At 36.5% G+C, this 13754-nt stretch overlaps 1 protein-coding gene across 2 annotated transcripts; it reads right to left on the bottom strand.

Moving 5' to 3' along the window:
* Positions 1-6700: 6700 nt before the first annotated feature.
* LOC103709903 lies at positions 6701-12777 on the bottom strand. Of its 2 annotated transcripts, XM_008795427.3 has the most exons (10): positions 12537-12777; positions 12146-12389; positions 11821-11994; positions 10064-10159; positions 9590-9713; positions 8115-9489; positions 7835-8000; positions 7560-7724; positions 7321-7473; positions 6701-7010 (listed from the first exon to the last, which is right to left on the bottom strand). In XM_008795427.3, the coding sequence occupies exons 2-10, from the start codon at positions 12212-12214 to the stop codon at positions 6843-6845; spliced, it is 2490 nt and encodes an 829-aa protein (XP_008793649.2). In that variant the 5' UTR covers positions 12215-12389; positions 12537-12777; the 3' UTR covers positions 6701-6842. The 2 variants fall into 2 exon arrangements, with proteins under 2 accessions (XP_008793649.2, XP_038988200.1); XM_039132272.1 differs by lacking the exons at positions 12146-12389; positions 12537-12777 and having other exon boundaries at positions 9624-9713.
* Positions 12778-13754: the final 977 nt, after the last annotated feature.

The following is a 13754-nucleotide window of genomic DNA, read 5'->3' as shown; positions in this document are numbered from 1 at the left end:
TGGCAATCCTTGGGGTTATTGACTTTAGAACTCTCATCTATCTCTTCAAATACTTAAAATTACTTTTGATGACTTAGTTAAACTCGAAACTCTATTGGATACCATTATAGAGGCATGGTCGTCGCAAAGGTAGTTAACCGTCTATTGGTTTCGATGCTAATGACCAAGTTGACTGCTACTAATCTTAGAGGTAGGTTTGTGATTGTCCAAGAGTGGTGTGCATTTAATTATCAATCAAGAAAAGAGAAAAAAATTTAAGAAGATGGTGTAAATGAGTTCTGTAATCCATCTAGCCATCCTATAACCTCATATGCATACATTCAGTATTCAACCTACTAAATAATGATTAGTGGATTTTGTCTAAGACATTTCCCTAATGCTCTATCTTAGATTTTATCTTTTTCTTCGTCTTGCCTAGCATCAAGTCTAGTAGTTTTTTTGCTATTATTAGATTGAGAAAAAACACATCGAAGAGTCTCTTTCATGAGATCAGTACCAAATTACCTAGCCGAGCCTCAATCAGCAGATGTGGTACCCTAACTTCGTACCATGAATTAGAAGCTCCTTTCTGAACATGGCATACCAAATCTTAATTAACCCGTATTCTAATATATAAAATAATCAAAGCCTTCAATGAGGAGATGCTTCAATCTTGTTTGTTTGATCAGTAAATAACTTTTTGACTACTCCACTTGCTAATGCTTACATGATGGCTGCCGAGAGAAAGGCAGTTTTTTTCAATCTTCTTATTAGCTTAGTAACTTCAAGGACATGTTTGGTTGCAGGAATTATTTATCTATGTGACAACTTGTTACTAGATAAAAATTCCACTTAAAAAAGGAAACAGATAGGCATAGTCCCAAGCGATCGGGGAGCCAACTGGAATATATATAGAATCTTGATCTTGGGGGATATATAATCTATTGAGAAATTTATGGCAAGTTATCCATGCATAATATGTTCAAGCATCCAAATTCATGTCTTTCTGGGAACGTTCTTCAGAAGAAATTACTATAAACAAAATTTTATTAGCATGCTGATATTAAAATTTACAACGAGATATAAAAATTCACATTGAAACAATAAGTAAACCATATTCAACACCTTGCACATCATCCTATGAAAGACAATGCTCTGACTCTATCACCCATGGCTGTAGATCTCTATGACAACAGCAAAAAAGGAATGAAAGAAAGAAAGGGTGCTAATTAAATGGGTATAAGGACATGAGCATTTTGTTGCAAACATGAATGGTTAACACGTTGTTGTCAAGGTAAAGGCCCTACTTGGCTCATGCTTATGCTTCATTTTCATGGTTTTCTTGTGTTAGTTCTAAACCTTGCTGAACCCTACTGCTGACCCAACAACAAAACCGGACCTAGTCTTAAAATTGGAAGGCCGTAGATTGCGAAGTGTCCATCCAGTGGAGTTGATATACCTATTTTGCTTTGGCCCCTCCTAAACCCCATGCGTAATCTCTGGACTATCCTAAACCCTAGCTTGGTCATTTGCCTCCAGCCCCAAGTATGCTCGGAGGGTGGTCATATTTTTGATATTTCGGTTTTTCGAACCGAGCTAAGGGCAGCTTGAAAAGACATCAATTGCGTGAACCTCACACTTACAACAGATTTCATCTTACTTGAGGATGATTCTGCGATGGTGATTAGATGGATCATGAGATAGGTATCGATGGTGGATGGAGCCGTATTATTGCAGGATTTTTGAAGTATGGTTGGGAACTGCACGCCTCTTTTCAAGCCATTCATAAATATCGGAAAACAAAAGTGCTATGGACTGGGTCATCTTCTATATGGCAGAGCATACGAATGGAGCTCTTTGGGTGAACCATCATACCATTTCTTTTTTTCAATTTTTTTTTTTTGATTTTATTAGATGTGTTCATTTTAGAATTGTATGGCTCTTTCAGTTAAAAAAAAAAGAAGAAAAACAAAAAACTTTTGATTTTTTTTGTCATATCAACCGTTGGATCACATAATAATCGTATTGAGATCTATACAAACGAAAAAAAAGGAAAAGATTAGAGTGCTTTGACAACCATGCGATGGAGAGGTTGAAGTCGCCAAACTGGTCGGTCTTTCGTGCCAAAGATGCAACCGGAACCCGAGGGGGAGACACCATGGTCAAGGGACCGAGGGGCCTTCAGCCGCCATACTGTCGTCCAGCACGCGTGTTGGAGAGGGACCCACCGGCCGCACTGCGCATGAGACTCGCCCGGCACACACCGCGGGGACCACCGCCTCAGGCGCATGAACCGGTACGTCCAGAGGTGACGGTGGTCGTGTGCGTACTTTATGGCCGGTGCGCCGTTGGGAACGAGTCCGTGCTTGGTATCACACCTAGAGTGCGCACGCGCGCATCGATTATCCTTGAGTCTACTGCCTGAGTTCCAAAGTCATGCCACTTAAGAAGTAAAATTATAGTATGCATGGGCTACAACTTGGAGTAATCTAAATATAGCACCATTTTTACTCCATTTTACTTTTGAGGAATGAGTACTAACCTTACTTTTATTAATAAAATAACAAAAAAATATTTTCATCTCAACATTGGATTGTTCTTAGTATCCTTTTTTGGCTTCTTTTTTCCTATGTATGTTTTCTTTATTCTTTATCCATTATACCTTGAAGAAATGAAATAGTAATAAGCACGTGTCACACATATATCTTTTTGTATTTATGCTTGTTGCGAATAGCCTTCCAAATTGATTCAGCTGTTAAATATAATGATATAGGTATCTAGAGAAGATTGACTTTGAAGTGATTATTCCTTAGAGACATTAATTTTATTTTATTATGATTCATTCCGAAAAAATATGGATCGTGCCAAAGATGAAAAACAAATTTTATTCTTTTTTTCTTTCTATTTTTTTTTCTATTGTAAAAGGAAGGTGAAATAATTACAATGAATTTCAAATTCAAATTTATTCTTAGATAAATCAATTGCGAAATACTTCTATAAAGTGTCCAATATATGTTTTATATCTTCTATTCGAAAAAAATTCAATTCTCATAAGATCTTCTTGATTGTTGTTCACAAAGTCTGTGATCGCCGATCGGTATACAATATTATTTTATATTTTTTATACATTTTAAGGATGTTTTCACTTATCACATGATAGCAGCATGTTATGCATGATTTAGTTGCACCATATCATGATTTTTTTGGCATTCTTTACACATTATACTTAGGAGGAACGAAATAGTGACAAGCATGCGTTATGCAGATATTTCTTTGTATTTATGTTCATCTATGAATTATATAAGAGTTATCCCTCTCGTGATTGCCAACTAATACGTAATATTATTTTGTACTCTTCAGACATTTTAAGGACGACTCATTTGTCACACAATAGCAGCATGCTACACTTAATTGGGTGCACCATATCTCATGATTTTTGGTATTCTTCACACATAATACGAAACAGCGACAAGCATGTGTTAGATAGATATTCCTTTGTATTTACTTTTGTCGATGAATTTTATAAGAGCTATAGCCCTTTTGCAATTGCCAATCAGTATGCAATGTTATTTTTCGTACTTTCCAGATGTTTTAAGGATGTTTCACTTATCACATGATCGCAGTATATTATGCATGATTTGCATTCACCACATCTTATGATTTTGTTGGTATCTTTTACACATTATACCCCAGAGAAATGAAACAATGACAAGCATGCATTATGCAGATATTCCTCAATATTTATACTCATTGATGAATTTTCGAACTGCTAGCCCTCTCATGATTACCAACCGATATGCAATTTTGTTTTGTACTTTCTAGACGTTTTAAGAATGTTTCGCTTATCACATGATAGCAGCATGTTGCATACAATTTGGATGCACCACATCCCATGATTTTTTTGGTATTCTTCACATATTATACCCAAAAGAAGCAAAACAATGACAAGCATGCATCATGAAAATATTCCTTAATATTTACATTCGCCTATGAATTTTATAAGAGCAAGCCCTCTCGTGATCGCCAACCAGTATGCAATATTGTTTTATACCATCCAGATGTTTTCAGGATGTATCGCTTATCACATGATGGTAACATGTTTTGCATGATTCGAAAAAGATCAGCTGTGTGCTAATTTCGATGCATTTGTTGTTCTCCTATGATTACATGAACAACTAAATATTTTCCAAGCAAAGCCCAGAATATGAGATAAGTATCTCAACAGGCAAGATGTTACGTAAGTAATTTTTTCATGCACTCCTAATATTTTAAATAGATTTTTTTTTTTTTTTTTTTGATATCGAACCTCAGAATTCCAGGAAAAGAATTTAAAACACTACTTAAACAATACAACATACCATTTATCTCATGAACCCCAGAATCATCGTTTGTAACTATATAGGCTTGTTTGGTTCGCGGAAAAAGAAGGAAAAAAGTGTGGTCAACAAAAAAGTAATTAGATGACTCTTGTTTGGTTGGAGTTTTCAAAGGAGAGAGATAAAAAAGTTGTATTCCTATGAAAATATGATTTCCACATTTCATGGAAAAGTCCTTCCCATGAGGCGGAAATCACTTCATTTTTATTTTTTTCCAAAAAGACCCTTCAACATTAAAGAGGCATTAAAAACCTAATTTTTATTAAAGACATAATAAAAATTATACATAACTTTTTCAGGAAAGTGGATGGCCAACCAAATATAAGCACTTTGGAAATTTGTCACTTTTTTATGGTCAACCAAATATGCCAAAAGTACTTTTCTAGTTATCTTTTTTTAGAAATTTATTTCTCAAAAATTATATTCTTAGAAGTGAAAATGCTGCCTGTGAATCAAATGAACCCTATATTTAATAAAATGCAACGTCTTTTAAGTCAAGTTGACCCGCGCGAGGAACAAGCCGGACGGTCGCCGACACCTGTCCCCCAAACGAGAGATATGGACACATGCTGTTCGTGCCCCGCGGAACATGTTACCACGGTTCATCATGGACTCGTCCTGCCCTCATCGATGGCCTAAAAAGCTCGGGAAGAAAGCGGAGTACAGAATCGGTGGGGTTGGGAGCCGTATCAACCTCGGCGAATCCTCCTCTGGTTGCGCCCCGCCCCACATCATTCCCCGTGCGACCAAATCCCTCTCGTTTCCCGTGCAAGCCCGCATCATTCCACGTGTATCCATTCGCACATACACATAAATATAAATATATCGTCGGCATCATGTCACATGCGCAGTCTGATATTATCACCACCTCCACGCCCAATGCTTATGGGAACACTGACATTCTAATGTCCATAACCTCATCATGGCCGTCACAGATCGAGTATTTCTTAGCCGTATGATTCCCCCACTCCTCGGTTATGATTAGCGGGGATTCCATCACGGTGGTCCCCTGCTTTCAGTATATATGTATTGAGAGTGCATCTGTAATCGTTGCGTGTTCTCGGAGTTTACGTGGATTCCAGCCAAGTTTTTACGGACGGATTTGGCAGCCAGGTTAAAAAATATAATGGTCATTATAATGTATTATTTTTTATATTTTATAAAACTAAATTATAATAATAGTTATTTTCAATTGTATATTTTTTTGAATAAAATATATTCTTGCTGAAATTTAAAGTTTTGAGATCAAATTTCCGTCAAAGGTGATTGCACATTTTAAAATAATAATATTTTTTTAATTTACTAAAAGGTGAATGGAAAATAACATTGTTATTTTGCATTATTTTTTGTTATGATACTCTATTGTAATGGTCAATAATAGTTTTGGCAAGGATCCATCGTAAAGACATAATATGTTATTTAAATCTTCACTATAGCTCTTATTTTGTTGAGTTTAGGAGTTATTTGTATTTCTAAAGTGCATGCTGAGCAACTAGAATTAAGAATTGCAATATGTTAAGTCTAGTAGGTTCATGTCATGTTGAAACATAGGTGCTAAATAGAATTCAACCAGGATACATAAATGCATAAAATGCAGAGTTATTTAGAGGGGCATGTGGGCCCTAATTATCTCGAACAAGAATCGACGGCATAAGAAGTACAAACCAGAGAGTTTTAGGAAGATATAGCTGAGCATGAAGCTATTGTTATTAGGTTCACTAATGACCCATGCAGGTCCCATTCAGCATGTCCATCTCTAAGTAATCCGATCATTTGAGATTTAAGAAACATCTTCATTTAAATTACATCCCTTGGCAAAATATGCAATTTGACATTATATGCTTCATAGATCTAAGAAATGTTTAGAAAATCAAATATCAAAAAGCGTAATATTCTCTTATTCAAGATCGATAGTTTAGAAAAATTATTTAAGCTTTTGAGCATGCATGTAATGTGTGCGCGCGTGTATACATACATATAACATAGTCTGGCTTCGCTTTGTTCAACCTAAAGCATTCATTTTTTGTCAATCTAATTTGGTGAAGCTGCAACCTTATTTACCCAGCCACTTTGCAATTCAACCTGGCTATTGTCAAAGTAAAGCTGGTAACTCAAATATTGACTTAACTTGAAAGGTTGATGCTGTGAGGGCATAGTTCGATTTTACAGATGTTGATACAGGCTTCTCTGACACCATCTCAAGCCCTTTGATGTTCTCATAAACAACAAAGTAATGGGCAAATTATAAAATAGAAACCAAATATCGAAGCATAGGGCAGACAAAACGAATCTATTCACTTCATGTGTAGACTAATTTTGAGGAATAAAGTTGCTAGTCCAAAACGTTTTAGTGCGCACACATATAAACAGTTTTTTATTCCCCAGATCAAAATAATAATTGTGAATGATGTTTCCACCATTGCATATATAGAAGAAAAAGATCCAAACTATTTACCAGCTTATTTCCAGGGAGCACAAATACCAAAATTAAGGACAAGTCTCTATTTCAGTAGCTAATTCACTTGTCAATCTATCTGCCCGATCATCTTGTCCACCAGCAAAGTTGTACACTCGAAAAGCCAATTGAAAGGCCCTCCACAGCATCTTTGACAGGCCACTTTTGGATTTGGCTTCTTCCTTTGCTTCTTTGCTCTCCTATAATGACAGCCCGAATCACTAAAGATTAGTTAAAGCTCATCACAACCTTCTGTTGCCATGATAAAGACATTACAAATAACTTTTCTTGTAATTTAGAATTCATGCTTGTTGATGTTTTATTCGAAGGTGTTTCACTAATTGCTTGAAAGTGTTCAAGCTCCATTGTCATTTATTATTGATATTGGAAGCAATTTGATTGGTAAGCATTGAACTGAGTGGTTAATAGGTGGAAAACAGTCCTAATAAAAACGGGTAATACAAGTCATATGGATATGAATGCATTGGACCAAAAACTTCATCACCATACCTTAAGTGCCATTTCTATGCAATTTGATGATAAGTCGACCATAGATTCCTTAATCCGTAAAAGAACACCAAAGTCAAAATCAATATTATGGATCTGGAATCGCTTGGATTCTTCATCTTTGGTACGTTCTATCACATCCACTTCTTTCTTTATCTATAAGAAAAATGTAAACTAGTCAGAATAAAATTATGTGGATATTTGATCAATTGATATTATTCATTAGCATTTTATGGAATTACCTTATTGAAATATGTTTCAACCTTATCAAGTTGTTGGGCAGTAGGAGATGCCAACTTCCAGCTCTTCAGTGTTGTGATTATTGCATCCAACTTTACATATAACGCTGCAGCCATTCTTATGTTCTCCAGTTTTTTAGAAGGGAAGCCTTCAAATCTAGCTAACACCTGCAACAACCAAAGATATTGCAACTAGGTAAGCCAGAAGAATTTACAAGGCAAACCATGGATGTATACTGCTACTATTCATCGAATGTTACATTTGCATGTTGCACTACCTGTGTTTCATCAGTCAGTTTTCCAAGATGTTGCTCAACATGCTGATGAAATTTCAATAGCTCAGTCATGTCCTTCGTTCTGAAAGAATTAATGGCAGACTTTGTCTCCATAATTGTTGCTGCATACTTTTGAGCATCTTCTTCAATTTGCTGAAAGTAAGCTGATCTGATAGTACAAGACAATATAAGATGTCAAAAACATCAACCAAATTCTGGAGACCAGTAAAATTAAGATGCCCCTCCCTTTATACAAAAGACTCAAAGGTTTGGATATACAGACCTTTTTGTCATCTCAGCTAATGCATCGGCCATTCCTTGAGCCTTGTTACCACTAGAGCCACTTCCAACTTGACTCTTCCTTCCATCAGATGTTCTACTATTTAAACTAGACCCCTCCACTTTTCCCTTCAGAAGTCTATATAGATTTCCCATTTGGGATGATCTTTTCAATTTGGTATTACTTCTGGCACGTAGTGCTTTTGCTGCACCTAGGGAAGGAGGTGGTGGGGGTGCTGATCCTGGTTTTGCTGCACCTAGGGGTGGAGGTGGTGGGGGTGTCGATCCTGCTTTTGTTGCACCCAAGGGAGGAGGTGGTGGGGCTGCGGATCCTTTCAGAGATGGCAAAGGTGGCGGTTGAGTTGATAATGCAATGGGAGTTGGGGGTGGCAATGGGGTTGTTAATGATGCAAAGCTTTTTGGAGGAGGAGTTGGTGCAGATATATTGTATGGAGTTGGAGTTGGAGTTGGAGTAGATGATAGTTGTGCAGGCCCTTCTAGTAGAAAGATAGCTGGTGCTGGTGACATGGTTTCTTCTGCCGATGTAATGGATGATGGTGGTGAAGCAGAGGATGGTTGTGAGATCAACATGGTAGCTTCGGAAGGTTTATGACTATCAGCTTGATCATCATCATCTATGGTCATGGCATATGCAACAGGCTCTATTTCCATTTGTCGATGGTTAAGTGATTGAAAGAACATGGGTACTCCAGGTAGGATCATAGGCGATGGTGGTGGTGTAGGAGTTGGTGATGGAAATGGAGCTTTCAAATGCAAGAAAGGCATGGTTTGTGAGATCAGTATTGCAGCTTTAGAAGTCTTGTTACTATTTTCCTCACTGTTTTTGCTAAGGTCATTTGAAATTGATCCCAAGTTCATCGGCAGATGCATAGATGTTGGTGTCGAGATAGGTGTGGTAAAATGTGAAGTTTTACCTCCATAACCATGATAATTATCGTCCCCTATTTCAGCATAAGGAAACGGCTTTATAATCATCGGAGTGTCTGGGGAGTCCAGTTCAAGGTCATTAGCCATCTTTTCTGCTTGGTGTGAAGGTTTGGAGCTCTGATCAGATATGAGAGGAAACATGTGGAAGGAAAGATGCTTGACATCTAAGGGCTTCAATTTTGCCACTGCTTGAAGTCTTAAAGGGCGAAGTAGAGGTGGCAGGTAGGTAGTGTTTGAGAATTCCTTGGGACTTGAGTTACATTTTGATGGTTGTGGGAGCGCTGGAGTTGGTGTGACTGGATTGTTACAATAGCATAACTTGCCTTGCCCACCCTCAATCATAGGGATATTAATGGAGCTCTTCTCCATGAGATCAAACACTGCTTTTGCTTGTGAGCTCATGTAATCCAGTCTCTTAAGGACTCCTTGACCTATAATAGGATATAAATTTGTCACTAAAGGTGAAATTGCTTACTCATAACATTTAGTTGTGTCTGTAGCCATCTAAAAACAAATAGAAAAACTGCATACCAAGTTGTTCGAAACTAAAATTTTTCAAGTCTACCTCCTCGAATCCAAATTTCTCGGACTGATTGCATTTTTCCGACCAACAATTTCCAGCAAATTTGAGGGCTTGGTAGAGATGGAGTAATATCTGTAATATTTTTTGCTTCAAAGTTAATTATCATTTTATAATAAGTAAAATACCAAGTTAAAACCTTCTAGGGCAAACTTAATTGCGTAATAACTAAAATAGTGAATTGTGAATACTAGCAACATTGCAAATCAGCATGCATATATATATATATATATATATAATGTCTCCAAGCATATGCATGTTTATGTAATTAAATATGAATTTGCATGGTTATACATGCGGTAAGCAATTACATATTGTAAAAATGTAATTTCATATGCGCAAAGTATATTGATGCATGTGTGTTTCTTTGAGGTGTTACTTGAATGCACTACAGGATAAACAAGTAGGTTGACACTTTGCTAAACCTGATTTATACATTCGCGATCAACTTCAGAGATGCAAACACATGACATGCACTTGGGATACAATTTCTGTAGGTCCTCCAAAGTTTCCAGCAATAACTACAAGTCAAAATTAGAAAAGAATACATTAGTCCATTATATTCTGAAAAAAGGGAGATGGTTAAGTTATCAAAACCATGTCAAAGCAATGAAGCATGGTGAATGTAAACAATAAAGATCAGTTGTGAGAGAATTTTTAAGCAATACTGATAAAAGACTATAGGAAATAAAAGCATATCCATATCAAACTAACAATCAAGCTAGAAAGAGATTTTGTTAGTTAATAGAGATTAGCATTCATTAAATTAGTTTTGAAGTAATTTTTTTCTTCACTATCCAAATATCATCCCTATGATATTGTTTGGATCTTAGAGTATGAAAACAATAAGCTAAAGACTTACTATTTTCTTTGCCTTTTTTTTTTTTTGGTACTAAAGTTTTTCAAAAAACTTTATTTAATGGCATGATGCTATCATATTTTACTTTACTGTATTAGAGGCAGATGAAGTAAGCTGAATTTTTTCAAAAATAGTGAGGCAACATTTGCATGTGAGGACAAAGTACCCTTTTAGATGAACAATTTAGCTTTTCTGTTTCACAAATTTAATTTGTCAATTATTTTATGTAACAGTTACTATTTTCTATAATTTAAATGGTTCAAATTATAATAAATTATTAAAACTAGTTGAATAAAAATATTATGAAAAAGAAATATACCTAGATAATATAATATTACATATATGTTGTTCACTCTGTATAAGGATGGTTTGTTACAGAAAAATTACTATTGATAATGTATATCAATTGATTGAATGTTAATGAAACTACCTTTTTTTTAATGGTATAGAACCTCTACTTCACCATATTACTAATTGGTGTAGTCCGTATATTTCATAAGATATAGTTAATTATAGATATTCTACTAAATTAGAAAAAAAAGGGACAAGCTTAAAATAACTTGTAAGGAAGACATTATGAACTACCTAAAAAAAAAACTGTTGTAAGAGGAGGTAGCTTTTAATAAAAGAAATTATAGATAAAAAATAGTTGGAAGGATCTATTAATTATATTTAGTATTATAACTAATGGCATGTTATGAAAATAATAATAATGATAAATCATACATGTCGTGATCAATATTATATATTATAAAGTATTCCAAATAAACAACAACACTTTTAAAAAATTAAATCCCTTTAATTTTTTTATTTTAATAAAATTTTAAAGTCTAAACAAAAATATTGAGGACTTAATATAAAATGAAGAAATCAAATATAGCCAGAGATTGAATTGAAAAGACTACCCACAAACAAAGAAAATAACTAGTTCCAGAAAATTATAGTTTTCTTGCTTGGACGATAGCTTGAATGTAAATACGCAATTAAGCTTCGAGGTTTTATTGAAGTTCCTATCTTTCTAGTGGTCCAGTTTTAGAAAAGGATTTTATGAATAAACAACCAAATTGTTCAGCCAACTATCTGAATTATGATAGCCATCCTTGCAATAGATTGAAAAGATCGATATAAAAGATAAAGTAACCAAGAAGGTTTAAATCCTGTTTATTTATAGTAGATAAAAGATTTTCCTGCTGTATCTGTGTTACCAACACAAAACCTTTCCTTAAATGAGGATGTATTTATGGACTAGATAGACACAAGATGTCCTAGATAACATAAGCGCTGTACAATTCTTTCAAGGCCCAAGAAGTAGATGATTAGTACCTCATGCAATGTAACATGCTTATCTTGAGGAGGCAAATCAAGGACATCCCTGAGTTTGAGAATCTTGTCCCTTAAAACCCCTGTTAGTGGCGACTCACCCTCTCGGTTGCATGCATCGAATGCCAGACCTGCTAATCCCTTCTGCGACCGCGAATGCTCGAAAACCTTTTCTTCCTGGACAAGAGATGGTAGTTTCCAATCATGAACATATTTTTTGGTTCACATCCTTGCAATTCACTTCAACTAGGAGTTTCAAGAGTGCAGCACTCATTATCTTCAAGAAATTTTGATCCCACTCTGAATGCAGGACAAGGCCGCTGCTCACCTGAACCCATTGGCGACCAATGAATGACAGAGGTGTGGACTGAGGGCGATGGAGGATTGCAGGATGCATTGCTTTCCAGTTTCCTCCTCCTCCTCAGATTAAAATTCTTTTGCTTTTCTCAAGGCTGGAAGTGCTCAAAGGAAGGGTGGTAAGCTTCAGGCCATCTTCTCTTTGAATCCGGTTCACGGGCATGGGAGAAGGGGCGATCTTTTCAATTTTGGATATGGATTCTTGTGTCTAGAAGCTGTCAACACCAAACAAGTATTTTATCACTGCTGTGGTTCGAGGGAAATGCAGGCAAACGAATAGCAAAACAACAACATTTGTTGGAATAGATGATTCAGAATTGGGAAGGAGATGGAGGAGAATTAAGAAGGAAATAGTTTCTTGCCTCGGCATCCGTCACCAAGCGGCAACAAACAAACGGGGAGAAGCCACGGGAGGTGGTTCCCACCGTGCCTGGGAGCCGCGCTTCCTTGCACTTGGAACCGTCGCCCACCCGCCCGCAGCACCGGAATAGAGAACAACCTCCGCAAAACTTGGTTCTGCTACCAGCGAAAACCAGAAAAGGGGAGAGAATAAAATAGAGGAGAGTGGGAAAGAGCGGTAGGCGGAGCATCAAGGTCGCTGCATCAGCTTCCTGCCTACCTGACCCCATTTTTAGGAGCCTGAGTTGAGCCCCAGTTCTTTGACCACACGGATCATGCTATCAAGCATGGCAAAGGCTACCATTTCACCATTAGAAATTATTTCCTTTTTTTTTCCTTCTTTATATAATATCGCATGATGAATATAATACACACGCGCACCATCAAGGTAGTAGCACGGTTGGAACATGGCTAAAATTTTATCAAAGTGGCCTAAGTTCGAAATGCACGGGCGTCGATTAAATGTGGAGACCGGATGCCTCCCGCCTGGTTTGTCCAGTGAAGTCGTCATCTGATCTGCCGGTACTTAGGTGGTGCTGATGTGACGTATTCACACATGGATGGAGTTGCCACGCTGGTGGGCTCCATCATGGATGGAAAGGATATGAGTAAAAAATGTGCTACCCGTATTGAATATTCGGGTGAGGTTCTCCTCACCCTCCTCTTCTCTTTCCGTCTAAGCGCCAAAAAAAAAAAAAGAAAAAAAAAGAAAAAAAAAAAGAAAAGAAGGAGGATACATACTCACGAGGTCCAGGTGTAGGGTCTCTCATTCATATTTATATTAAGAACTAAACTAAATGCATGTATTTAGTATAGCAGATTTATAGTGTATGTGAGTTTGGATTAGGAATCCTTCTGCTATTGGAGGGGGACGCTTCGACTGTGATTAATTGGGTACTAAGGCAACCTCACTCTTTTGTTGATGGATATCTGGAGATTCGTCAGATAATATACTTCTTTTTGTGCTATGCATATCTTCTGAAAAATAAATAGTATGGTGTACCGGGTGGCTGTCTTTCATTGCAGATCATTTTGGTAGCATGATCTTGTTACATAGACTGCATTCCCTAGCTTCGAAATTAGGAAGTCTTAGTGCCTATTGTTTTTTAAAAAATATTTTTTTTAGCATATTTGCCCTTAAAATCTTCATGTTTTACAAATTAATTTATTTATTCATTAAA

Source organism: Phoenix dactylifera, chromosome 12 (assembly GCF_009389715.1).
Source record: "Phoenix dactylifera cultivar Barhee BC4 chromosome 12, palm_55x_up_171113_PBpolish2nd_filt_p, whole genome shotgun sequence".
NCBI classification, from domain to species: Eukaryota; Viridiplantae; Streptophyta; class Magnoliopsida; order Arecales; family Arecaceae; genus Phoenix; species Phoenix dactylifera.
This window is presented reverse-complemented; position numbering and strand designations above follow the sequence as displayed.

Bases quoted from the DNA above. Each gene is read 5' to 3' on its own strand.
- LOC103709903 (XM_008795427.3), bottom strand. From the start codon at position 12,214: ATGCATCCTGCAATCCTCCATCGCCCTCAGTCCACACCTCTGTCATTC. The intron at 8,001-8,114 runs GTCTGTATATCC...TTGTACTATCAG, and splicing joins TTAGCTGAGATGACAAAAAG to ATCAGCTTACTTTCAGCAAA. The intron at 7,011-7,320 runs GTATGGTGATGA...CTGTCATTATAG, and splicing joins GCATAGAAATGGCACTTAAG to GAGAGCAAAGAAGCAAAGGA.